Source organism: Procambarus clarkii, chromosome 11 (genome assembly GCF_040958095.1).
Source record: "Procambarus clarkii isolate CNS0578487 chromosome 11, FALCON_Pclarkii_2.0, whole genome shotgun sequence".
Taxonomy (NCBI): domain Eukaryota; kingdom Metazoa; phylum Arthropoda; class Malacostraca; order Decapoda; family Cambaridae; genus Procambarus; species Procambarus clarkii.
The window spans coordinates 50614128-50639127 of NC_091160.1; the positions used below are offsets into that span (position 1 = coordinate 50614128).

Sequence of the window (25000 nt, forward strand, 5' to 3'; positions counted from 1 at the left end):
CGCAGGGTTGGCGCTGTCTGCCGACGGCGTTCGACCCCCAGCAGAGCAGAGTGCCGTAGTCGAGTTCGGTGTGCGGGGTAGCTGACAGTCGACTCCCACCCCGACACCTGGTAGTGAGTCTGTCGACCCACCGGGGGGGGGGGGGGGGGAGGAGAGAGAGAGAGGTAGGTCACTTCTGGTTACTCACGTACAAGGGGTCGAAATGTCTGATGTCACGTGGTCTGATGTCAGGTGGTCTGATGTTGGCTGGTCTGATGTCGGCTGATCTGATGTCGGCTGGTCTGATGTTGGCTGTCTGTCAGGTGGTCTGATGTCGGCTGATCTGATGTTGGCTGGTCTGATGTCGGCTGGTCTGATGTTGGCTGGTCTGATGTCGGCTGGTCTGATGTTGGCTGTCTGTCAGGTGGTCTGATGTCAGGTGGTCTGATGTCGGCTATCTGTCAGGTGGTCTGATGTCGGCTGATCTGATGTTGGCTGGTCTGATGTCGGCTGGTCTGATGTCGGCTGTCTGTCAGGTGGTCTGATGTCAGGTGGTCTGATGTCAGGTGGTCTGATGTCAGGTGGTCTGATGTCGGCTGTCTGTCAGGTGGTCTGATGTCGGCTGATCTGATGTTGGCTGGTCTGATGTCGGCTGGTCTGATGTCGGCTGTCTGTCAGGTGGTCTGATGTCAGGTGGTCTGATGTCAGGTGGTCTGATGTCAGGTGGTCTGATGTCAGGTGGTCTGATGTCGGCTGGTCTGATGTCGGGTGTCTGTCAGGTGGTCTGATGTCAGGTAGTCTGATGTCGGCTGGTCTGATGTAAGCTGGTCTGATGTCGGCTGGTCTGATGTCAGCTGGTCTGATGTCAGCTGGTCTTGATGTCAGCTGGTCTGATGTCAGCTGGTCTGATGTCAGCTGGTCTGATGTCAGCTGGTCTGATGTCAGCTGGTCTGATGTCGGCTGGTCTGATGTCAGCTGGTCTGATGTCAGGTGGTCTGATGTCGGCAGGTCTGATGTCAGTTGGGGCCTATTGACCCATATTAGGCAGGTCTGTTTTGAAGTCAGTGGCATGCAGCCTGTCGTTCTAACTTGTATAGGTCTATTTTGATCTACGTTATTCATATCAGTCAATCTGAACTGTATCTGTCAATTTTTATTTGCGTAATTAACTAAATATTTCGCCGGAATAATTCGCCATTGGTATTTGTATAAACTTTTGTTGTTCAAGTTTATTTCCAAACTAATTATTTCCAATATATTTTTGTGCAATTTAAAATAGTATGAATTCCGGCTATTATTTCGTACTTTGAATCAAATCTTTCCAGAGAACATGATGCAAGAAACGTTATATTTAAAGAGGAACAAGCATTGTTGGGATGCAGACGTGGGGTTGGGGGGGGGGGGGGGCCGAACGCGGATGGAACAGTTCCGAATTCGTTCCTACCTGACGAGAGTCGAACCCACGACCATCTCTTGGATGACACGAGATGAGAGTTTTGCTAACAATTACTCCACAGATTGGTTCATTATACTGCTCATTACAGTCAAATACAGTTTATACTTTAATATACCTATGTTAAGAGATTCTTAATGCTAGGAATAAAGTTTCCTCTGCGCTTTATGTTTTAAAAAGATAACTTTGTGATAGATTATTCTGTACAATTTTCTTCACTGAATAAAAGTCTCACGAGCACGGTATATAAAGCAAAGTGTTTCTGTTAGCCTCAAGGAGTCTACTGAAATACAATTATATTGGCTTTAGGTAACAGTTATTCATTTCCCCCCCCCACCCTCCCCCCCCCCCGCCAAAGTAGATTTACGAATATCTACATAATTTTGTTCTAGATCTGAAGGTTATAAACAATTTTCCTGCACTTCACCCCGTCTTTAATTGCATATGTGCGATTTACTTTCGTATGGAAGTCCTACGGATCTGAGAGATATACTCTACTTCCGGGCGCATATACGCAGTATACTCTGGGTCTGGACTATGCCCAGACCCAGAGTATGCTTGCTGGTTGGTCAGTAAGCACTTGTAGTTGCCTTAATAAACCCTCCAAGGTGGTTGATAGACATTAAGACCAACACTAGCTATGCATCAAGTCAATATTTACTTGTATCGATATGCGTTTTACACTCATGATGGTCTAATTATATTGTGTACAGTAAAAGGTCCTTTGCCGGTTTTCTCTAGAGACGCAATTAATTGCAGTCTCCCTAAATAATGTGTGGAACAGTCATAGGTCATGGTAAATAATATTAACATTAAATAACTGAATCAAGCTTAACTTTTATCTTAATGTTTGGGTAATTTAACACCGGTTATATTTTTTACATCTTTCCATTTCCCCAACAAATACAGTTACCTTTTTTCCTTTCCTGTTAGTTTTAAAAGTGAAATATTTAAACTTTCTAAAATAATGCACACAGGAAATTAAAATTTCGGGCATCTATATTAATCCCAGGTTTCAGAAATTGCAGTTATATTATTTTTTTTTAACAACTATATTTGCTCTAAAACTATTTTTAATGTCTAATATTACTAATGTTACCAACCTCTCCCTACACAGACTGGTCTATGCCTGACCAGTCTGGTCTATGCCTGAAGCCTACATCCATCTCTTGCTCCATAGACCACAGCGAGTAAGTAATTATCAAAAGGCGGCACCTGGCCCGACAGAGTGTACCAACCTCAGTGTCGCTGGGATATACTAAAAGGGCGCTAAATATCACTCAGGGATGGCAGCACGAGAACAAAAGCACATAAAGGCGAGCGATACCAAAGGTCTCAGATTCACCGAGGATTTTGTCGAGGGACAAATGACAAACCAGCGTCTATTATGGTGGTAGGAGGAAGACCACGATGGGGACGGGGGAGGTGGGGGGGGAAGGTTTACTTTAAGAGTGCACAGTTTATCATCATTACCCCAGACCAGCGCGGTCCGACCAGCAGTCTTTGACTGTGGAGCGAGTGAAAGGGTAGAAATCGAAATAAGATTTTATTTTTTTGTTGTAAAGATGACAAATGTGTTATAGCTTCTTAAGGCGGCAGTGTCCGCACGTTCATTGAAAGTAAGACTAATACGGCTGGAAACCCAGCAAAACCTTTTTGACTTAAATCTGCTAGAGATTAGTATTTGGCCAATTTTGGATTCTGTTCGCCACAGGATTAACGCATAGGATTAAATGACTAGAGTTGCGAGAGTACTGCCAGAGTTAACCACAATGACAATGGAGCATTGACGTCGGAAAAGCAGTTGAAGGACATACAGTATCCTGTCCAGTTGCGTCAAGAAGATGCCATCCTCCAGAGGTAGGCAGCACATAGAGGCTTGGGATGTAACGATCGCAGAGTATCCAACGCCGTCGGCTGACTTCGACCCGTCTGTGACGTGGCCAAGACAATTTGTTCACGACGACCAATGTTGAAAAGGAAAAGGTGTTTCCTAACGACAAGAAGGGGGTAGACGCCTTTAACCACGGAGACCGAAGTCTTGCAAAACTTCGCAAGTGGGAACTTCTATAGGACTAGCAAGGGTGGAAACGACAAGAGGAAACTCATCACAAACACAAACCGTAAAGGAGGTAAAAGCCAGACTGGTGGGGTTACAGAGACCGTGCGAGGTAGCGAAGGCTGTAACGACCCCGACCATCCTGAGCGATAAGACGCTGGTCTGAAGATGCAAGCTTAGGATAAGGGGCGAAGGTGAGGCGCCAGAGTTGAGGCACAAACCCAGCATGATGCAGACCATCACAGTAACGAAGGGCTCGAAGGAGAGGCAGAGCAGTAGGCAAGGCCGCCATAAGAGACAGAGAGAGAGAGAGAGAGAGAGAGAGAGAGAGAGACAGACAGACAGACAGACAGACACATACAGACACATACTGACAGACAGACACAGACACATACAGACACAGACAGACAGACAGACAGACAGACAGACAGACAGACAGACAGACAGACAGACAGACAGACAGACAGACGATGAGTCACAATAACGTCGCTGTAGTATGTTGACTAATCCACACACTAGAAAATGAAGGGACGACGACGTTTCGGCCCGTCCTGGAACATTCTCAAGTCGATTGTACAATCGACTCTCTGTAGAGAGAGAGAGAGAGAGAGAGAGAGAGAGAGAGAGAGAGAGAGAGAGAGAGAGAGAGAGAGAGAGAGGCAGAAAGGCAGAAAGGCAGAAGACAGACAGACAGACAGACAGGCAGACAGAGACACAGACAGAGAGAGACACAGACAGAGAGAGACACAGACAGAGAGAGACACAGACAGAGACACAGACAGAGAGAGACACAGACAGAGAGAGACACAGATAGAGAGAGACACAGACAGACAGAGACACAGACAGACAGAGACACAGACAGACAGAGACACAGACAGACAGAGACACAGACAGACAGAGACACAGACAGAGAGAGACACAGACAGAGAGAGACACAGAGAGAGACACAGACAGACAGAGACACAGACAGAGAGAGACACAGACAGAGAGAGACACAGAGAGAGACACAGACAGAGAGATACACAGACAGAGAGAGACACAGACAGAGAGATACACAGACAGAGAGAGACACAGACAGACAGAGACACAGACAGAGAGAGACACAGACAGAGAGAGACATATATATAGAGAGAGAGAAAGAGAGAAAGAGAAAGAAGAGCGACAGAGAGAGACAGAGAGACAAAGAGAGAGAGACAGAGAGAGAAAGTGCAATAGAGGAGCGTGCTCCCTCAGCACAACAGGAAGTACGGACCAGACACAAAGTAAGGGCCTTATAGAACATTCGACCTCTGAATTAAGAGGTATCGGGGTAACCAAGACAAAATGATATCAACAATCTGCCCCCACAAGCTTAGTAGAATCCTTGGAGAGTAGGGGACTACCACAGAGGAATAACGGGGAGACAGAGAACGACTCGCCTCGAAGGAAAAGTCATAGCACAAGTCTCTGTCTCTGTCAATTATAATAATTCTTCTCAGTCTCTAATTGATAATGTTCACCAACTTTTGTGGCTTTTAATGTGCGAGGTTTTATGCATTATTGGATTGGATTTTATACTGAATATTTTGGCGTCATAGGATTTTGTGTCGGAGTTTGATACTGATTTCAATGTGTGATTTTATAGGAGCCGGAAGGTTCAACTTTACAAGCGTCAATATCAGGGAGTTTGATGTTGAACAATCATTCAGAGGGCTTAATATTTGAGCTTGACATTAAAAATGAGTTTGACACCAGATTCTCTGACGTCAGAGGGCCTGATGTCAAGGGGCCATGACGTCGGGGGAGGCTGAAGGGGAAACTGATGTCGAGAGGTCTGACTTTGCAGATCGTAAATGTTCAAGAGGAAGCCCAAATCTACAGAGGAAGCCAAAGGGAAGCACATTAACCTGCTCACTGCTCTAAGGACTTCCCAGAACTCTGTCGCGGGGTTCAATCCCCTGCCAATTTGTACACCCTCGTTTGACGAGAGAAATTAAGCCAGAATTTCTTTGACATGCGATTAGAATATATATATATATATATATATATATATATATATATATATATATATATATATATATATATATATATATATATAATTGCCTATCAAAGAAAGGAAAATGCTTAAAAAACAAAACACTTAAGCGCACTTAAAGTGATCAATACAAATAAAACTTATTAACTGTCACATATATTAAAGCTAATTTAAAAATCCATTAAACTACAAGATGAATTTTATAACTACTAAAACCAACCATTCTATTAAACTTACGTGAAGTGATCAGAAGTGAAACTTGATACCTAACACATAGATACTAAACACTATAACAAATATTCATATAATGACTACAAATCTACAAAAAATGTATATAAAATACAAACAGAATAAACGACAATCATAAAGTACTAACCAAAATCTTATAAAAAACTCAAATATTAAATAAAATTAAATACCAAAAGATGTATTATGTATCCTAAATAAAAGATTATATTAATGTACAATGTTAAGACTTGAAATAAGTAAGAAAGGGCAAAGACATGATAAACTAAACAAAATTATAATAAAATTAAACTACCAAAATGAACTATAAATCAATTTACAGGGCCTACTGTGCACTATACAGTGTACAATTGAACAGCTGAAAGGTTGCTATTTAACAGAGGCCGCAGCTCCTTTATATATAAGGATTCCATTACTCTCAAATCTGACTGGCCATTCATACAAGTGTCCAGAATTTTAAAATCAGATTCCAGCAGAGAATGATCAAACTCATAACAATGGTTTCTAACACACACACACACACACAACAGGAGTGTGTGTGTGTGTGTACACACACTCAGTATTGAAAGAGTGTGCAGGAGCACTTTGCCTACCACTCTCCATAGTGTATAGTAGGTCACTGGAAATGGGAGACCTACCAGAAGTATGGAAGACTGCTAATGTAGTACCAATATTTAAAAAGGGTGACAGACAAGAGGCACTGAACTACAGGCCAGTGTCCTTAACTTGTATACCATGCAAGGTGATGGAGAAGATTGTGAGAAAAAACCTAGTAACACATCTGGAGAGAAGAGACTTCGTGACAACCCATCAACATGGGTTCAGGGAGGGTAAATCTTGCCTTACAGGATTGATAGAATTCTACGATCAGGTGACAAAGATTAAGCAAGAAAGAGAAGGATGGGCGGACTGCATTTTTTTTTACTGTCGGAAAGCCTTTGACACAGTACCCCATAAAAGGTTGATGCATAAGCTGGAGAAACAGGCAGGAGTAACTGGTAGGGCGCTCCAGTGGATAAGGGAGTACCTAAGCAATAGGAAGCAGAGGGTTATAGTGAGGGGTGAGACCTCAGAATGGCGTGAAGTCAGCAGTGGAGTCCCACGGGGCTCTGTACTTGGACCTATCCTGTTTCTGATATACGTAAATGATCTCCCAGAGGGTATAGACTCATTCCTCTCAATGTTTGCTGACGACGCCAAAATTATGAGAAGGATTAAGACAGAGGAGGACAGCTTGAGGCTTCAAGAAGACCTGGACAAGCTGCAGGAATGGTCGAACAAATGGCTGTTAGAGTTTAACCCAAGCAAATGTAATGTAATGAAGATACGGGTAGGAAGCTGGAGACCAGATTCAAGGTATCACTTGGGAGATGAAATACTTCAAGAGTCAGAGAGAGAAAGACCTGGGGGGTGATATCACGCCAGACCTGTCCCCTGAAGCTCATATCAAGAGGATAACATCAGCAGCATATGCCAGGTTGGCTAACATAAGAACGGCCTTTAGAAACTTGTGTAAGGAATCTTTCAGAACATTATATAGCACATATGTCAGACCAATCCTGGAGTATGCGGCTCCAGCATGGAGTCCATATCTAGTCAAGCATAAGACTAAACTGGAAAAGGTTCAAAGGTTTGCCACCAGACTAGTACCCGAGCTGAGAGGTATGAGCTACGAGGAGAGACTACGGGAATTGATCCTCACTTCGATGGAAGACAGAAGAGTTAGGGAGAATATGATCACCACATTCAAGATTCTCAAGGGAATCGACAGGGTTGATAAAGACAGGCTATTTAACACAAGGGGCACACGCACTAGGGAACACAGGTGGAAACTGAGTGCCCAAATGAGCCACAGAGATATTAGAAAGAACTTTTTTAGTGTCAGAGTGGTTGACAAATGGAATGCATTAGGAAGCAATGTGGTGGAGGCTGACTCCATACACAGTTTCAAGTGTAGATATGATAGAGCCCAGTAGGCTCAGGAACCTGTACACCTGTTGATTGACGGTTGAGAGGCGGGACCAAAGAGCCAGAGCTCAACCCCCGCAAGCACAACTAGGTGAGTACAACTAGGTGAGTACACACACACACACACACACACACACACACACACACACACACACACACACACACACACACACACACACACACACACACATACACACACACACACACACACACACACACACACACACACAAGAAAGTGTGTGACGGCCGTAATGTAAAATTTCAGTAAGATTTGAATACGGAATCTTAACGCCCACAAAAATTACTGGAGAACGCGTCAAATAATGCAGTAGAGGTGGAAACTATAACCATTTGAGGAGCTGGATAGGATTAAACCATCAAAACCTGAAACCATATCCTCTTGAATCCTAAAAGATAGAGCTGACAAACTGAGTTGGTCATAATAACATGAAAGATCTCGGTATCCAAAACGAAAGTCTAAAAATTTCGAAGACAAACCATCATTGAGAATAGGTTCAAGAAAGGCAAGATTCTTAAAACACAAAACAGACACATACATTCTGTACAGGAAATACATGCAATAGGAAACTCAATAAGAAACTGGCGTGAATTATCTAGACTAAATGTGGTCTCGAAATATAAATATAAACTCGGGGAAAGTCTTTTCAGACGAAGCTACAAACACATCAATAAAAACGAGAGAAAGGTGGGTAGTGTGTGTTTCTAGATCATCAGAAGGATGACAGGTCGAGCTACCTTGGAACACACAATAACTTTCTGATTTGACACAAAAGGTTTATAATGAGGTCGAGAGGCACGACCTTAGTCTATGTAGATTATAATAACAAGTATGTGCTGAGGGTGCAACCATTGATTGTGCAAAGCTCTGCAGGGTAACCTGGATAATCGTCAGGGGTGGTCGAAGAAAGGGGCTTCTTCAATACAAATAAATGCATAGTAACGTGTATTGGAAAGGGAGAAAGATCCATTAAACCATCCGAATGAAATGAAAGAGCTCGCATAAACACTGACGTGTTCTATAGGGCAAGGTAGAACACGTGGACCTAGCGGGAAAATAAGAGGCACAGATGATCTTATATGTTCTCATAAAGAACCTTTTTATCGTGGGTTTATAGTGAACAAGTGGGAGGACAGTAGAAGTAATCTCTCAGGAGAAAGCGCCAAGCCTGTATAGCACTTGGAGAGGGGCCAGGCTAAGGATTTGTGATGGGACGAGGGATAAGGAATGGTGCCCAACTACTTGTGGAGAGTCGGGAATTGAACGCCGACCTGCAAGAAGTGAGACCGTCGCTCTACCGTCCAGCCCAAGTGGTTGGGCAAAAGCTTATGCATTAAGGTGACCAGAAGTAGACAGATGTGCCAAGAAACTGGAGGCGACGGTGGGTAAAGTGGACTTCTTGGAAAAGGCTTCTTGACCCAATACACTCACGCTTTCACTCACTCTTCCACTCAATCACTCGCACACTGCATACACGCACAGCTGCCTGTGCACGCACAAGTACACCCACAACCCGCACACCCTCATACCACACTACAGGAAGACAACCGGACCATCATACCACACTACAGGACGATAAGTGGACCCTCACACCACACTACAGGACGATAAGTGGACCCTCACACCACACTACAGGACGATAACTGGACCCTCACACCACACTACAGGACGATAACTGGACCCTCACACCACACTACAGGACGATAACTGGACCCTCACACCACACTACAGGACGATAACTGGACTCTCACACCACACTACAGGACGATAACTGGACCCTCACACCACACTGCAGGACGATAACTGGACCCTCACACCACACTACAGGACGATAACCGGACCCTCACACCACACTACAGGACGATAACTGGACCCTCACACCACACTACAGGACGATAACTGGACCCTCACACCACACTACAGGACGATAACTGGACCCTCACACCACACTACAGGACGATAACCGGACCCTCACACCACACTACAGGACGATAACCGGACCCTCACACCACACTACAGGACGATAACTGGACCCTCACACCACACTACAGGACGATAACTGGACCCTCACACCACACTACAGGACGATAACTGGACCCTCACACCACACTACAGGACGATAACTGGACCCTGGTACGGTAATTAACATGCAAACACTCACCGCAGGAATGTCGACGCTCTCGCCGCTGTTGTTGAAGGTCCACCTGAAGGCCAAGGGCTTGGGATGAGCGTCCAGTCTACACGGGATGTTGACCTGCTCGTACTTGGCGACCCCGTGGTAGACGGTCTGGCCCCCGCGACACACAGGCACATCTGTCACCCACACACACAAACACAGGTCAGGAGTAGTTACTTCTCTGTTATTGGGGCACATAGGTACACACGCACGGGCACACACAGGTTAGAAAGGCGGGGTCCAAGAGCTAATAGCTTGGTTCCGCAGGCACAAATAGTATAAAACACATACACACGTACTTTCAGAACTATTTGGATCAGCCTTGTTAGATGCGATGACTTAGGGTTGTATGCTGATGTATTGTTTACAGCCTGTTGCATATCGCTTGTTACCTTGCTACAAGGGGCGGCTTTTATCGTGATATGCCCAAGATGAGGGAAGCCTGAAGTGTCACCATCGTGTCCATCAACTCATCCCAACACTTACTTGAGTTGGACGGTAGAGCGACGGTCTCGCTTCATGCAGGTCGGCGTTTAATCCCCGCGACCGTCCAACTGGTTGTACACCATTCTTTTAGCACCCCCCCCCCCGTCCCATCCCTAATCCTTATCTTGACCCCACTTTCCCAGTGCTATATAGTCGCAATGGCTCCCCCTTCATCCCAACACCCTGTACATAGCACAGCAGCATTATTATAACATACACAACAACACTTATTTATGCAAATTATTAAGTTTACACGTCAAAAATACACGCAACATTAAAGGAACAATATTTATCGTCTGTATTATAACTGATAAAAAAACAAAATAAAGCCCATTGAGGTGTAATTTACTAAGCTTTATCGTAAGCTGCATTAAAGACAGGCTTCACATTGGTACATTCAAGGTATTATGATTTATATATTCATTCTTGTCAAAAATACTACTAACAGTCAAATGTTTCTTTAAGAATATTAAATAACATTCACATCCAAATTCATATATTAAAAGCGTTATACTTCCTTAGGAGGAAAAATAACATGTTCACGTCAAAAAAAATTGACTGCAGAATGGATCTTTAATAATGATATAATCATTCATGTGAAAAACTACTATTAATACCCAGAATGATTCTGTAAGAACCAGTGGCATAATAGAACTAGCGATACTCGTCTCGTTAATTAAATATTGCTTAATGTCGAATTTTTTAACCGATATAAAATTGAGAATTAAAACTTTTAATTTTTTTATTGTTTCTCTTTTCAGTGACGCCAGAGAACAGGCTCTTAACAGCATAGTTTAAACACTCATTTAATCTGCAACAGCAGAGTTTAGACGCTCGTTTGATTTTTGTAGCACGAAATAGCACATAAATCAGCAGATATATTTATGATAAATAATTAATAAATCCTGAACCAGAATGAACTGGCGAGGCTTTTTAGGATAATAGGGGACACAAGGTGACTAAAGCAATATCTGACTATCTCCTAATCCAGACCTATATTAACTAAACCAACATGTATATTAACTAATCCATCGTATATTAACTAAACCAGCATGTATATTAACTAATCCATCATATATTAACTAATCCAGCATGTATATTAACTAATCCACCATGTATATTAACTAAACTAGCATGTATATTAAATAATCCATCATATATTTACTAATCCAGCATGCATATTAACTAATGCACCATGTATATTAACTAATGCACCATGTATATTAACTAATCCCCCATGTATATTAACTAATCCACCATGTATATTAACTAATCCACCATGTATATTAACTAATCCACCATGTATATTAACTAATCCACCATGTATATTAACTGCAGACTTGGCAAGAACATTTTCTGCTGACCAAGTCAATAGCCTGCTGATCCAAATTCAAAATTATCTGCTGACCCAACAATTATGCAATTTCCCGAGTGCTCCATGCTTACTATGCGGAGTGTTTAGTATGTATGATATCTGCTGACCTAGTACGCATATCATTCCCTGATTCAGCATGATTATTGTATGTTAAAACACTTGTACTTACTGTAAATAGTGTGCCACATTTTCAGTATAAATAAATAAAGAAGTTCCGATTGATATTTTAGGCCAATGTATTGAGCATTAATAGCATGAGGCTTTCAAAACAGTATAGTAAATCAAGGTATTCCTAACAGTTTACATCTATCTTTTTCTTTTTAATAACATTTAGGTACATCGGCCTTTGTGCAGGTACCCTGAACTACATGAAGGGGAGTACAACGTGGGAGTAACTAGCTACGTGATGCTAAAAGTTCCCATCACACAGGAAAAGGAAAGAGTACCGATAGAAGTCTACGGTCAATTCCCACCATATTTAACTACCTTCAGTAAATATTTACAAGATTTGAAGAATTGTTATGTTTGGCATAAGACATGGATCAAGATATTCCCTACAATCCTTCAAGTGTACATAGATTATCACCATTTCAGTGAAGTACAAAAGCAGTACACTTGTAGTCAGCACAGAAGACAGCCGCGATTTGTCCCAAATTTGTCCCAAATTTGCAAATTGGGACAGCTTCAAATTTGTCCCAATTGACGGAAACGCTTTACGTATTAGTGGCTTTAGGTATTGTATGTACTAACTCTATCTTTAAATCCAACATTATGTTTGTAACTCATCTTCAATGTATGTACCTTTACCTGAATAAAGAATCTAAATCTAGCAATGATCAAACTCCAGTAATCCCCTGTAATCCCCTATAATCCTCTGTAATCCTTTTGCAGAAAACAGTATAATATTTTATTGTTCACGGGCAACAATCTTGTTGAGATTGTTGAACTCGGGAACTCTTGAGTCCCGAGTTCGATTCTCCCATGATTCCAGTAAATTAAAATCACTGTACCGATTGTTAATATCAGTATATCGTACTGATTAGAAAATCAGTACGAGCAGTAATGAGGGTTCGAACCTATGCGTGTGGTGTTCCCACGCAACACGCTCTATAGTCACCCACTGCATGGGTTCGAATCCTTCATCACGACCCCTACTGATTTTCTCCTGATGAGAGAGAGAGAGAGAGAGAGAGAGAGAGAGAGAGAGAGAGAGCACAAGGCGAGTGAGAGCACAAGGCTGAGTGAGAGCACAAGGTGAGTGAGAGCACAAGGCGAGTGAGAGCACAAGGTGAGTGAGAGCACAAGGTGAGTGAGAGCACAAGGTGAGTGAGAGCACAAGGCGAGTGAGAGCACAAGGCGAGTGAGAGCACAAGGTGAGTGAGAGCACAAGGCGAGTGAGAGCACAAGGTGAGTGAGAGCACAAGGCGAGTGAGAGCACAAGGCTGAGTGAGAGCACAAGGCGAGTGAGAGCACAAGGCGAGTGAGAGCACAAGGCGAGTGAGAGCACAAGGTGAGTGAGAGCACAAGGTGAGTGAGAGCACAAGGCGAGTGAGAGCACAAGGCGAGTGAGAGCACAAGGCGAGTGAGAGCACAAGGTGAGTGAGAGCACAAGGTGAGTGAGAGCACAAGGTGAGTGAGAGCACAAGGCGAGTGAGAGCACAAGGCGAGTGAGAGCACAAGGTGAGTGAGAGCACAAGGCGAGTGAGAGCACAAGGCGAGTGAGAGCACAAGGTGAGTGAGAGCACAAGGCGAGTGAGAGCACAAGGTGAGTGAGAGCACAAGGCGAGTGAGAGCACAAGGCGAGTGAGAGCACAAGGTGAGTGAGAGCACAAGGTGAGTGAGAGCACAAGGTGAGTGAGAGCACAAGGCGAGTGAGAGCACAAGGCGAGTGAGAGCACAAGGTGAGTGAGAGCACAAGGTGAGTGAGAGCACAAGGTGAGTGAGAGCACAAGGCGAGTGAGAGCACAAGGTGAGTGAGAGCACAAGGTGAGTGAGAGCACAAGGCGAGTGAGAGCACAAGGCGAGTGAGAGCACAAGGCGAGTGAGAGCACAAGGCGAGTGAGAGCACAAGGTGAGTGAGAGCACAAGGTGAGTGAGAGCACAAGGTGAGTGAGAGCACAAGGCGAGTGAGAGCACAAGGCGAGTGAGAGCACAAGGTGAGTGAGAGCACAAGGTGAGTGAGAGCACAAGGTGAGTGAGAGCACAAGGCGAGTGAGAGCACAAGGTGAGTGAGAGCACAAGGCGAGTGAGAGCACAAGGCGAGTGAGAGCACAAGGCGAGTGAGAGCACAAGGCGAGTGAGAGCACAAGGCGAGTGAGAGCACAAGGCGAGTGAGAGCACAAGGTGAGTGAGAGCACAAGGTGAGTGAGAGCACAAGGTGAGTGAGAGCACAAGGCGAGTGAGAGCACAAGGTGAGTGAGAGCACAAGGTGAGTGAGAGCACAAGGTGAGTGAGAGCACAAGGCGAGTGAGAGCACAAGGTGAGTGAGAGCACAAGGCGAGTGAGAGCACAAGGTGAGTGAGAGCACAAGGCGAGTGAGAGCACAAGGTGAGTGAGAGCACAAGGCGAGTGAGAGCACAAGGGTGAGTGAGAGCACAAGGCGGAGTGAGAGCACAAGGCGAGTGAGAGCATTAATGGGTATATGGACAAGGGAAGAGGTCACACTAATGGCACGTGGACAGGGTAAGAGGTCACACTAATGGTATATGGACAGGGAAAGATGTCACTCCAATGGTGCGTGGACAGGGGGAGTTGTCGTACTAATGACACGTGGATAGGGAAATATGTCACACTAATGACACGTGGACAGGGAAAGATGTCACACTAATGACACGTGGACAGGGAAAGATGTCACACTAATGGAGAGCCGACAAGAAAGAGGTAGTTCTGAGGACGAGGTGCAGCAGGAGTACTCACACTTGACCTTGAGCAGGATGGGGTTGGAGTGGCCGTCGCCCTCGGTGTTGGAGGCGACGCAGTAGTAGTTCCCCGAGGCCGTCCTCGTCACTCTCTGGAGCACGAGGCTCTGGTTACTGATGATCACACCGGCCGCCACGTTGTGCTCCAGCTCCTGGCCCTGTGGGGACACCACGTGGGGGAGAGTTAGTCTGTGGGGACACCACGTGGGGGAGGGTTAGTCTGTGGGGACACCACGTGGGGGAGGGTTAGTCTGTGGGGACACCACGTGGGGGAGGGTTAGTCTGTGGGGACACCACGTGGGGGAGGGTTAGTCTGTGGGGACACCACGTGGGGGAGGGTTAGTCTGTGGGGACACCACGTGGGGGAGGGTTAGTCTGTGGGGACACCACGTGGGGAGGGTTAGTCTGTGGGGACACCACGTGGGGGAGGGTTAGTCTGTGGGGACACCACGTGGGGGAGGGTTAGTCTGTGGGGACACCACGTGGGGGAGGGTTAGTCTGTGGGGACACCACGTGGGGGAGGGTTAGTCTGTGGGGACACCACGTGGGGGAGGGTTAGTCTGTGGGGACACCACGTGGGGGAGGGTTAGTCTGTGGGGACACCACGTGGGGGAGGGTTAGTCTGTGGGGACACCACGTGGGGGAGGGTTAGTCTGTGGGGACACCACGTGGGGGAGGGTTAGTCTGTGGGGACACCACAGTGGGGGAGGGTTAGTCTGTGGGGACACCACGTGGGGGAGGGTTAGTCTGTGGGGACACCACGTGGGGGAGGGTTAGTCTGTGGGGACACCACGTGGGGGAGGGTTAGTCTGTGGGGACACCACGTGGGGGAGGGTTAGTCTGTGGGGACACCACGTGGGGGAGGGTTAGTCTGTGGGGACACCACGTGGGGGAGGGTTAGTCTGTGGGGACACCACGTGGGGGAGGGTTAGTCTGTGGGGACACCACGTGGGGGAGGGTTAGTCTGTGGGGACACCACGTGGGGGAGGGTTAGTCTGTGGGGACACCACGTGGGGGAGGGTTAGTCTGTGGGGACACACACACAACTATTACCATGAACAGCAGTACCATCATCTAAAGTGTTATTGTTAATCAATGATAACATCCACCACTGCGGCTAATCATATCAAGTGATAACACCATCAACTATTTTAATATAGCTGTGGGTATTAAAGAGCGGGAAGGCTCCAATAGGACAGAATGGATGATAAGATCTAGAGCTGCAGTGAATGAAATACTAAAGGGGCTAGAGATGGAAGGGGCTGAACATAACATTGAGAAGGTTTTCAGGTTAAGCTGGTACAAAAAGGACAGAGACCGCCTGATAAAGATAATGTTTGCAAACGAGACCACGAAGGAGAATATGCTAGCAAGGAAGAGCCACCTGCAATATGAGGGGGAATACAAACAAGTTTTCCTCCAGAGGGACATGACGAGGGTGGAGAGAGCCATGGTGACAAAAACAAGGAAGAAGCACTGGGTGAGAGGAGAAAACCAGAAAATCACAGCTCCCAATGCAACATCCCCAGAGGTGAGGGTGAAACCCACAACCAGCATCCCAGTAACACCAGACGGGAGGGCAACTCCACCACCCTCCTTCGCTTACAAACCCACCCTCCCTAAACCCTCGCTGCCCCCCACCCAAATGCTTTACCCCCCTCCCCTCCCCCCTTCATCCCATACCCTTCCTGTCCCTCTTTCCCGTGACCCTCCCACCCCTCACCCCAGTATCCTCTGAGACCCTGTTAACCACCTCACAAATCTTCCCACCCTTAGGAACAGCTTCCTCCCATCAGCAAAACGCCAACCAAGTAGGGGAATTGAGAATGGACAGAATATATTGAGTCCCAAGGCAATGTACACTAACATAGATGGGATTACAAATAAAACAAATGAACTTGGAGAATGGACACTATAAGAAAACCCAGACATAATAGCACTCATGGAAACAAAGCTAACGAAAACCATAACAAATGCAGTGTTTCCTTAGGACTACTATGTAGTGAGGAAAGAGAGACAAGGAAGGAGGAGGAAATGGTGTAGCTCTGCTGATAAGAAAAGGGAGGAGTTTTGAGGAGTTGGCTATTCAGGGCTGCGAAGGTTTCAATGACTACATAACAGGTACCATAACGATTGGAGGCCAAACCCTTGTCGTCGTACTCATATAACCCCCCCCCCCACCGCCCACAAATGACAGAAGACCTAGACAGGAATATGACAAACAATATTGCCACCATTAATATAATGGAGAGAGCAGCTTCTGTCATTAGCAGGAATGTACCCAGACTACTAATCATGGAAGACTTCATCTACGGGAAGATAGATTGGGAGAACCGAGACCCACATGGAGAAACAGACACATTGAGAGCTAAGCTGCTGGAAGTGGCAACAAGAATCCTTCTAAGCCAACACATCAAGGGACCCACAAGGATGAGAGGGGAGGATGAACCAGCTATGCTTGATCTGATATTTACCCTTAATGAGTCGGATATAAGGGAAGTTAAGTTGCAAGCCCCCTTGGTAGTGAGTAATCACAGTGTATTGATCTGAGTATCTGGTAGAGCTAAGATTTATCTCCCCAAGAAAGAACTAGGAAACAAAGGGCTGGCGTACCGAAAGGGGAATTATGAGATGAGAAATTTCTAAGGGATATACCATTTGATATATACACCCTGGCTGGCATGGACGCCTGACACCGTTATCTTGAGGTTATCTTTAGATGATTTCGGGGCGTAGCGTCCCCGCGGCCCGGTCCTCGACCAGGCCTCCTTTTTGTTACATTCCCCCCCCCCCCAATAAGCAGCCCGTAGCAGCTGTCTAACTCCCGGGTACCTATTTACTGCTTACATGTCAGTGTCAGTATGCCTGACACGTATTTACTGCTTACCGTGGCTGGCTTTGCTGCAGGAAACACACACACACACACACACACACACACACACACACACACACACACACACACACACACACACACACATACATACATACATACATACATACATACACTCACTCACTCACTCGGCTCCAAGGAAGCCGGTGGCCGAGCGGACAGCACGCTGTACACGTGATCCTGTGGTCCCGGGTTCGATCCCGGGCGCCATCGAGAAACGATGGGCAGAGATTCTTTCACCCTATGCCCCTGTTACCTAGCAGTAAATAGGTACCTGGGAGTTAGTCTGCTGTCACGGGCAGCTTCCTGGGTGTGTGTGTGGTGTGGGAAAAAAATAGTAGTAGTAGAAACAGTTGATTGACAGTTGAGAGGCGGGCCGAAAGAGCAGAGCTCAACCCCCGCAAGCACAACTAGGTTAATACAACTAGGTGAATATACGAGAGTGGACAACTGAGGCCCACACCAAGCGGATATCATCAGAGGGATATGAAAGGTTGACCAAGATAAGAACTGCCATTAGAAATTAGAATGAGGAAGCAATCATGACCACGTGTACGGTCTACTGTAGAGGTATTCTAGGTGCCATCAACGTGAATGTGTGCCATCAACCTCAAACACAAAAGGAAGCCAAAGAATGTCCAATGCTAGGTCTCTAGACTAGTACCGGAGCCGAGAGGTGCGATTTAAGAGAAAATAATGAAACGAACTAAATCTCACGTCGCTTAGGAGACACAAGTTATGGGGTACCATGATTGTCACATGCAAAATTCTCCAATTAATTGACATAACATACAAAGACGGATGATCACACTAATGGTATAGTGGTATATTAGACAACGGGGACCAGGGAAACCTAGTACCTCTATGAGCCAAAATGAGAGCAAAAATAATTTGTATGTGTAAGTGAACAAATAAAGTGCGATGAACAGCGAACTAGGGGAGGAGGTACAATTTCATACTTCTCAGTGTTGTTTATATCAAGTCCCGTATGGCTCGGGGAGGTGTAGACACGTTGTCTAGAGGGTGTAAGGCGGAGCACAGGAGCAGAGGTGACTTCCCTCTCCCCCTCTTTACTTAATACTCCAAACACAGTTTGGTAAGAATATTGATATATATACACTTGAGAAGGTATATCGTTCAGCAGCCGGGTCTCACCCCCCCCCCCTCTCGTTATTCCTCCTCTCTCCCGCTCTCCTCTCTCCTGCTCTCCTCTCTCCTGCTCTCCTCTCTCCCGCTCTCCTTCTCTCATATCTCTCTCCCTCTCTCTCATATCTCTCTCCCTCTCATATCTCTCTCTTTCTCTCTCTCTCCCTCCCTCTCTCATATCTCTCCCAACAACCCTTCCCTCTCTTAGAAAACTTAATTAACGACCTGAAATTGCTTAACAAGTCTACTGATAACATAACTAATATTTCAGACTTCATTAAAATCGACTATGAGGTGTGTTGGGTGACTTAGGTGATGAACTTTCTTAAAACTGGATCACTAAAGCTGACCTCCCGGACTGACCTAACGACACACTCATATATCTCTCCACCACTCCCCCCCCCCCCACACACACACAAAGTAGTTAGTAAACACTTGATTGAAAGTTGAGAGGCGGGACGAAAGAGCAAAGCTCAACCCCCGCAAACACAACTAGGTGAATACACACACACACGATCAGGCGGAGTGGCCCTACTCATGAGAAAGTAATGGAGTTTCAAGGAGATGGTTATCCCAGGCTGTGAAGGGTTTAGACTATACATAACAGGCACCGTGACGATGGGAGGACCAAGAGTAGTAGTAGCAGTGATATATAACCATCCACCAAATGACAGAAGACCCAGGCAAGAGTACGACAGAAACAACATGGCAGTTAATAACATAATTGAGAGGGCAGCCTCTGCTGCCTGTAGAAATTGATCCTATCTGCTCATCATGGGGGACTTCAATCACGGAAGGATAGACTGGGAGAATAAGGAACCGTACGGAGGAGAGGTTACATGGAGAGCAAAACTAATGGAGGTGGCGACAAGAAACTTTCTAAGTCAACATGTCAGGGAACCCACTATAATGAGAGGAAACGATGAACCAGCGAGACTCGACCTAGTCTTCACTCTGAATGACTCCAACATAAGGGAAATTGACTTCGAGGCCCCAGTAGGAATGAGGGATCACAGTGTACTGACGTTTGAGTATCTGGTCGAAGAAGGGCTAAAGTACTCGAGAAAGGGAACTGAAAGCAAAAGGCTAGCAATCCGTAAGGGAAATTACGAGGAGATAAGAAAATTCTAAACGGATATAACATGGGAATCAGAGCTAAGGTGAAAGACGGCCACAGACATGATGGAATACATCACGCAGAAGTGCAAGGAGGCAGCAGAAAAGTTTATCCCGGCCCAAAACGAAAAAATGAAATACAGATAACAAACCCATGGTTTAATCAGAGATGAAAGCTAGCTAAGCAACAAAGAGCATGGAGAAACTATAGAAATAACAGGACACATGAGAGCAGAGAAGGTTACCGGAGAGCCAGGAGTGAATACGTCAGGGTGAGAAGAGAGGCAGAAGGGCAATATAGAAACTACATAGCAAGCAAGGCTAAGACCCAACCCAAATTGCTGCACAGCCACATCAGATGAAAGACAACAGTGAAGGAAAGGTAATGAAACAGGATAGGGGCAGACAGATTCACTGCAAACGACAAAGAAGTGTGCGAGAAACTCAATAAGAAATTCCTGGAAGTCTTCACATTAGAGCAAGCAGTAGTTCCAGAGATAAGAGAAGGAATAGTTAACCAGGCACCACTAGAGGAATTTGAGATTACCAGTGGGGATGTAAGGAAGCTTTTGCTAGAGTTGGATGTGACAAAGGCTATAGGCCCGGATGATATATCACCATGGATACGAAAGGAAGGAGCAAAAGCACTGTGCTTGCCACTCTCCATAGTGAATAACAAATCACTGGTAACATGTGAACTGCCAAATATTTGGAAGGTGTCAAACGTAGTCCCGATATACAAAAAGGGAATAGACAGGAGGCACTGAACTACAGTCCCTAACTTGCATACCATGCACGTTAATGGAGAAAATTGTGCAAAAAAAGCTAGTGGAACATCTGGAGCGAGGTAACTTTGTGACACAACACCAACATGGTTTCAGGGATGACAAGTCATGCCTCACAGGATTAACTGAATTCTACGATCAGGCAGCAAGCAACAGACCAGAAAGAGAGGGGTGGGCAGACTGCATATTTTTGGATTGCCAGAAAGCCTTTGACACAGTGCCGCAACAGACAAGAAAGAGAGGGGTGGGCAGACTGCATATTTTTGGATTGCCAGAAAGCCTTTGACACAGTGCCACACCAGAGACTGGTGCGAAAGCTGGAGATGCAGTCTGGAGTGAAAGGGAAGGTACTCCATTGGATAAGGGAGTACCTAAGTAACGGAAGGCAGCGAGTCACTGTGAGGGGTGAGGTCTCAGATTGGCGAGAAGTCACCTGTGGGGTGACTCACGACACTAGAAGACAGAGGAGTAAGGGGAGACATGATCACTACCTACAAAATTCTCAGAGAAATTGACAGGGTATCTAAAGATAAACTGTTTAACACGGGTGGTACGCGAACAAGGGAACACAAGTGGAAACTGAGTACGCAAATGAGACTCAGAGACGTTAGAAAACACTTTTTTAGTGTCAGAGTAGTTAACAGGTGTAATGCATTAGACAGTGATGTGAAGAAGGTTGACTCCATACACAGTTTCAAAAGTAGATATGATAGGGCCCAGTAGGCTGAGGAATCTGTACATCAGTTGATTGACAGTTGAATGGCGGGACCAAAGAGCCAGAGCTCAACTCCCGCAAGCACCATTAGGTGAGTACAATTAGGTGAGTACACACACACAGACAGACACACACACACACACACACACACACACACACACACACACACATACACCAGATTAAGCAAGAAAGAGAGGGCTGGGCGGACTGCATTTTCTTGGATTGTCGGAAAGCCTTTGACACAGTACCGCATAAGAGGCTGGTACATAAGCTGGAGAGAAAGGCAGGTGTAGCTGGAAAGGTGCTCCAGTGGATAATGGAGTATCTAAGCAATAGGAAGCAGAGAGTTACGGTGAGGGGTGAGACCTCCGATTGGCGTGAAGTCACCAGTGGAGTCCCACAGGGCTCTGTACTCGGTCCTATCTTGTTTCTGATATATGTAAATGATCTCCCAGAGGGTATCGATTCATTTCTCTCAATGTTTGCAGACGATGCTAAAATTATGAAAAGGATTAAAACAGAAGAGGACTGTTTGAGGTTTCAAGAAGACCTAGACAAGCTGAAGGAATGGTTGAACAAATGGTTGTTAGAGTTTAACCTAACCAAATGTAATGTAATGAAGATAGGTGTAGGGAGCAGGAGGCCAGATACAAGGTATCATCTGGGAGAGGAAATTCTTCAGGAGTCTGAGAAGGAAAAAGACTTGGGGGTTGATATCACGCCAGACCTGTCTCCTGCAGCACATATCAAGCGGATAACATCAGCGGCATATGCCAGGCTGGCCAACATACGAACGGCATTCAGAAACTTGTGTAAAGAATCATTCAGAACTTTGTATACCACATATGTCAGGCCAATCCTGGAGTATGCAGCCCCAGCATGGAGTCCATATCTAGTCAAGGAAAAGACTAAACTGGAAAAGGTTCAAAGGTTTGCCACCAGACTAGTACCCGAGCTGAGAGGTATGAGCTACGAGGAAAGACTACGGGAATTAAACCTCACTTCGCTGGAAGACAGAAGAGTTAGGGGGGACATGATCACCACATTCAAGATTCTGAAGGGAATTGATAGGGTAGATAAAGACAGTCTATTTAACACAAGGGGAACACGTACAAAGGGACACAGGTGAAAACTGAGTGCCCAAATGAGCCACAGCGATATTAGAAAGAACTTTTTTAGTGTCAGAGTGGTGGACAAATGGAATGCATTAGGAAGAGATGTGGTGGAGGCTGACTCCATACACAGTTTCAAGTGTAGATATGATAGAGCCCGATAGGCTCAGGAATCTGTACACCTGTTGATTGACGGTTGAGAGGCGGGACCAAAGAGCCAGAGCTCAACCCCCGCAAACACAACTAGGTGAGTTCAACTAGGTGAGTACACACACACACATAGGAGACCAAAGGGACAGTACACAATGAAGGGGAACTGCCTACCTGTGACGACGCGAGAAAGAGAAACTGGATCAGAAACCTAAGTAAGGAGGCATTTAGGGCGCCTTACACTGCCTATGTGAGGCCAGTCTTAGAGTATGCCGCCTCATCATGGAGTCCCCATCTGAAGAAGGCCAGAAAGAAAGTGGAAAAAGGTTCAGAAGTTTGCAACGAGAATTGTCCCAGCGTTACGAGAGATGGGGTATGAGGAGCGCCTGAGAGAACTGAGCCTTATGACACTAGAAAAGAGAAGGGAGAGGGGGGATATGATAGGAACGTATAAAATACTCAGAGGAATTGACAAAGTGGACATAGACGAAATGTTCACACGGAAAAGTAACAGAACGAGGGGACATGATTGGAACCTGGAAACTTAGATGAGTCACAGAGATGTTAGTAAGTTTTCTTTTTGCGTGATAGTAGTGAAAAAATGGAATGCACTTAAGGCGCAAATTGTGGAAGCAAATTCTATTCATTATTTTAAAACTAGGTATGATAGGGAAAGGGGACCGGAGTCATTGCTGTAAACATCCGATGGCATGAAAGGCGGGATCCAAGAGTCAATGTTCCATGCTGAAGACAAATAGGTGAATACAAATAGGTGAGTACACACACACACACACATGCTCCAGGTGGGAAAATTGGGCGTGACTAACCCCAAGCGTTTGGCCTATAATCTTTGACAGGCAAACACTCGTACTGGTATATATTTTTTTTTATGGTTGAAAGGCGGGACCAAAGACACGAAGCTCAACTTCCCCGTAAGCACAACTAGTCGAGTACATATTTTATATATATATATATATATATATATATATATATATATATATATATATATATATATATATATATATATATACACCTAGAAGGGGTACCACCTCTGGTGCAAGTGTAGGGACCCATAGCCTCGGAGAAGAAAATAAAGAGTACTCAGAGAAGACCGTGTGGATCCTCACTGAACACTTTGATATTTTCTTCTCCTACCACCCCTATTCTTTTGGTATGTGTGTATATTTATCTAACTTTATTTGAAAATGTCATTACACAAAAAAAGTTACAATATTGATTACATGCAGGGTACAAGGCTGCTTGTCACAAGTTGAACAGCTCCTCCAGCTCCTCAGATGGCAGGCAGGAACCATGGATGCAGTGAGCATTTCCTCTCTGGATTGCCACACTAAGGCGCTGAAAAAGAAAACTGGCAGCTCTAGGGTCTCTAGTTGTTTTGATTAGCTTAGACCCCAACTCCTTCAAAAAGCTAGCAGCACTTTTACCCCAGGCACCAAGTGTCTCTGAGGCAATGGAGACAAAATTGTAGTGGTGTTCAAGTCTCAGTATTTACGTGACTTGGCCGCTTCCCGGTGATTGGCAGCTCCTCCTGCTTGTGTAGTACTGAAGTCAACATAGGTATTGGCTAAATTTGAAACGCAAGTGTAGTCCCACAACAACTGTCTACAATTCTTCCAGGGGTTCGCCGTGATTCCGTCTGGGCGACCGACAGGCTTATCAGAGTTGCAGGACATTAGGTAACGGGGCTCTCTCTCTGCTGGACAACCGGCTGTGGTAATGCTTCTCTTAATAATGTCATTGACCTCGCCGTGTCTTGCATGCCATCCTCCTGTCCTTTGGCAGAGAAGGCCATGCCGTCCGTATCTGTAGGCCTCTGCCTCGCCGCAAATACACCTGTATTCGGTGTGGATTGGGGCAGCGAGGCAGAGAGCCACGGCAATTCGGAGGGCCTGCGGTGTGAGACGGGTGCCGGTGGCCGACATTGGGGGTTGCTAATAGGAAATCACCTGCATGTGGAGCTGCTACAGCTCTAAGTCGGGCAGTGTCATGTGGTGTTGTCGCAGCTTCTAGCAAAGTCGCAGCTTCTTGGTCGGCAATGGGGATTGCCCAGCTGGATTGCTTAGGGCTTCAGTAGGCGGTGGTTGGGGTGCTGGTCCTGCGAGAGAGACCCATTTGCTTGTGCAGTCTGTGAAGCTGGGATCATGTACCCCCTGCCTGTTGAACTAGGTGCTCAGATAAGATTTCCTTCACCAAGTTGTCAGACGCCACTGAAGAGGACAGGAACGCAGGTACAGCAATTTGTGTTGCTGTGCGCACGCCAAGGCCTCCGAGTCTGACAGGAAGGGAGGCTTGTTTCCACTGTGAGTCGCCGAGGGAAAGATTGATGGCTTTTTCTAGTGTTGATTTCAGCAAGCTGTCGTATTCTTCTAATT

General features: G+C 45.7%; 2 protein-coding genes across 2 annotated transcripts in view; both read right to left on the bottom strand.

The window, feature by feature from the left end:
• Window positions 1-3783, bottom strand: part of LOC138363400 (uncharacterized) — a 29312-nt gene extending 25529 nt beyond the window's left edge. The window contains exons 1-2 of the mRNA XM_069322433.1: window positions 3590-3783; window positions 1-92 (exon numbers count right to left, since the gene is read on the bottom strand). The exon at window positions 1-92 is cut by the window's left edge and continues 21 nt beyond it. Of these exons, the coding sequence (XP_069178534.1) occupies window positions 1-92; window positions 3590-3783 (286 nt within the window). The remainder of the gene's footprint in view (window positions 93-3589) is intronic.
• LOC138363734 (protein turtle homolog A-like) overlaps window positions 1-25000 on the bottom strand; it is a 233167-nt gene that overhangs the window by 111638 nt on the left and 96529 nt on the right. The window contains exons 8-9 of the mRNA XM_069323128.1: window positions 14692-14851; window positions 9900-10051 (exon numbers count right to left, since the gene is read on the bottom strand). Of these exons, the coding sequence (XP_069179229.1) occupies window positions 9900-10051; window positions 14692-14851 (312 nt within the window). The remainder of the gene's footprint in view (window positions 1-9899; window positions 10052-14691; window positions 14852-25000) is intronic.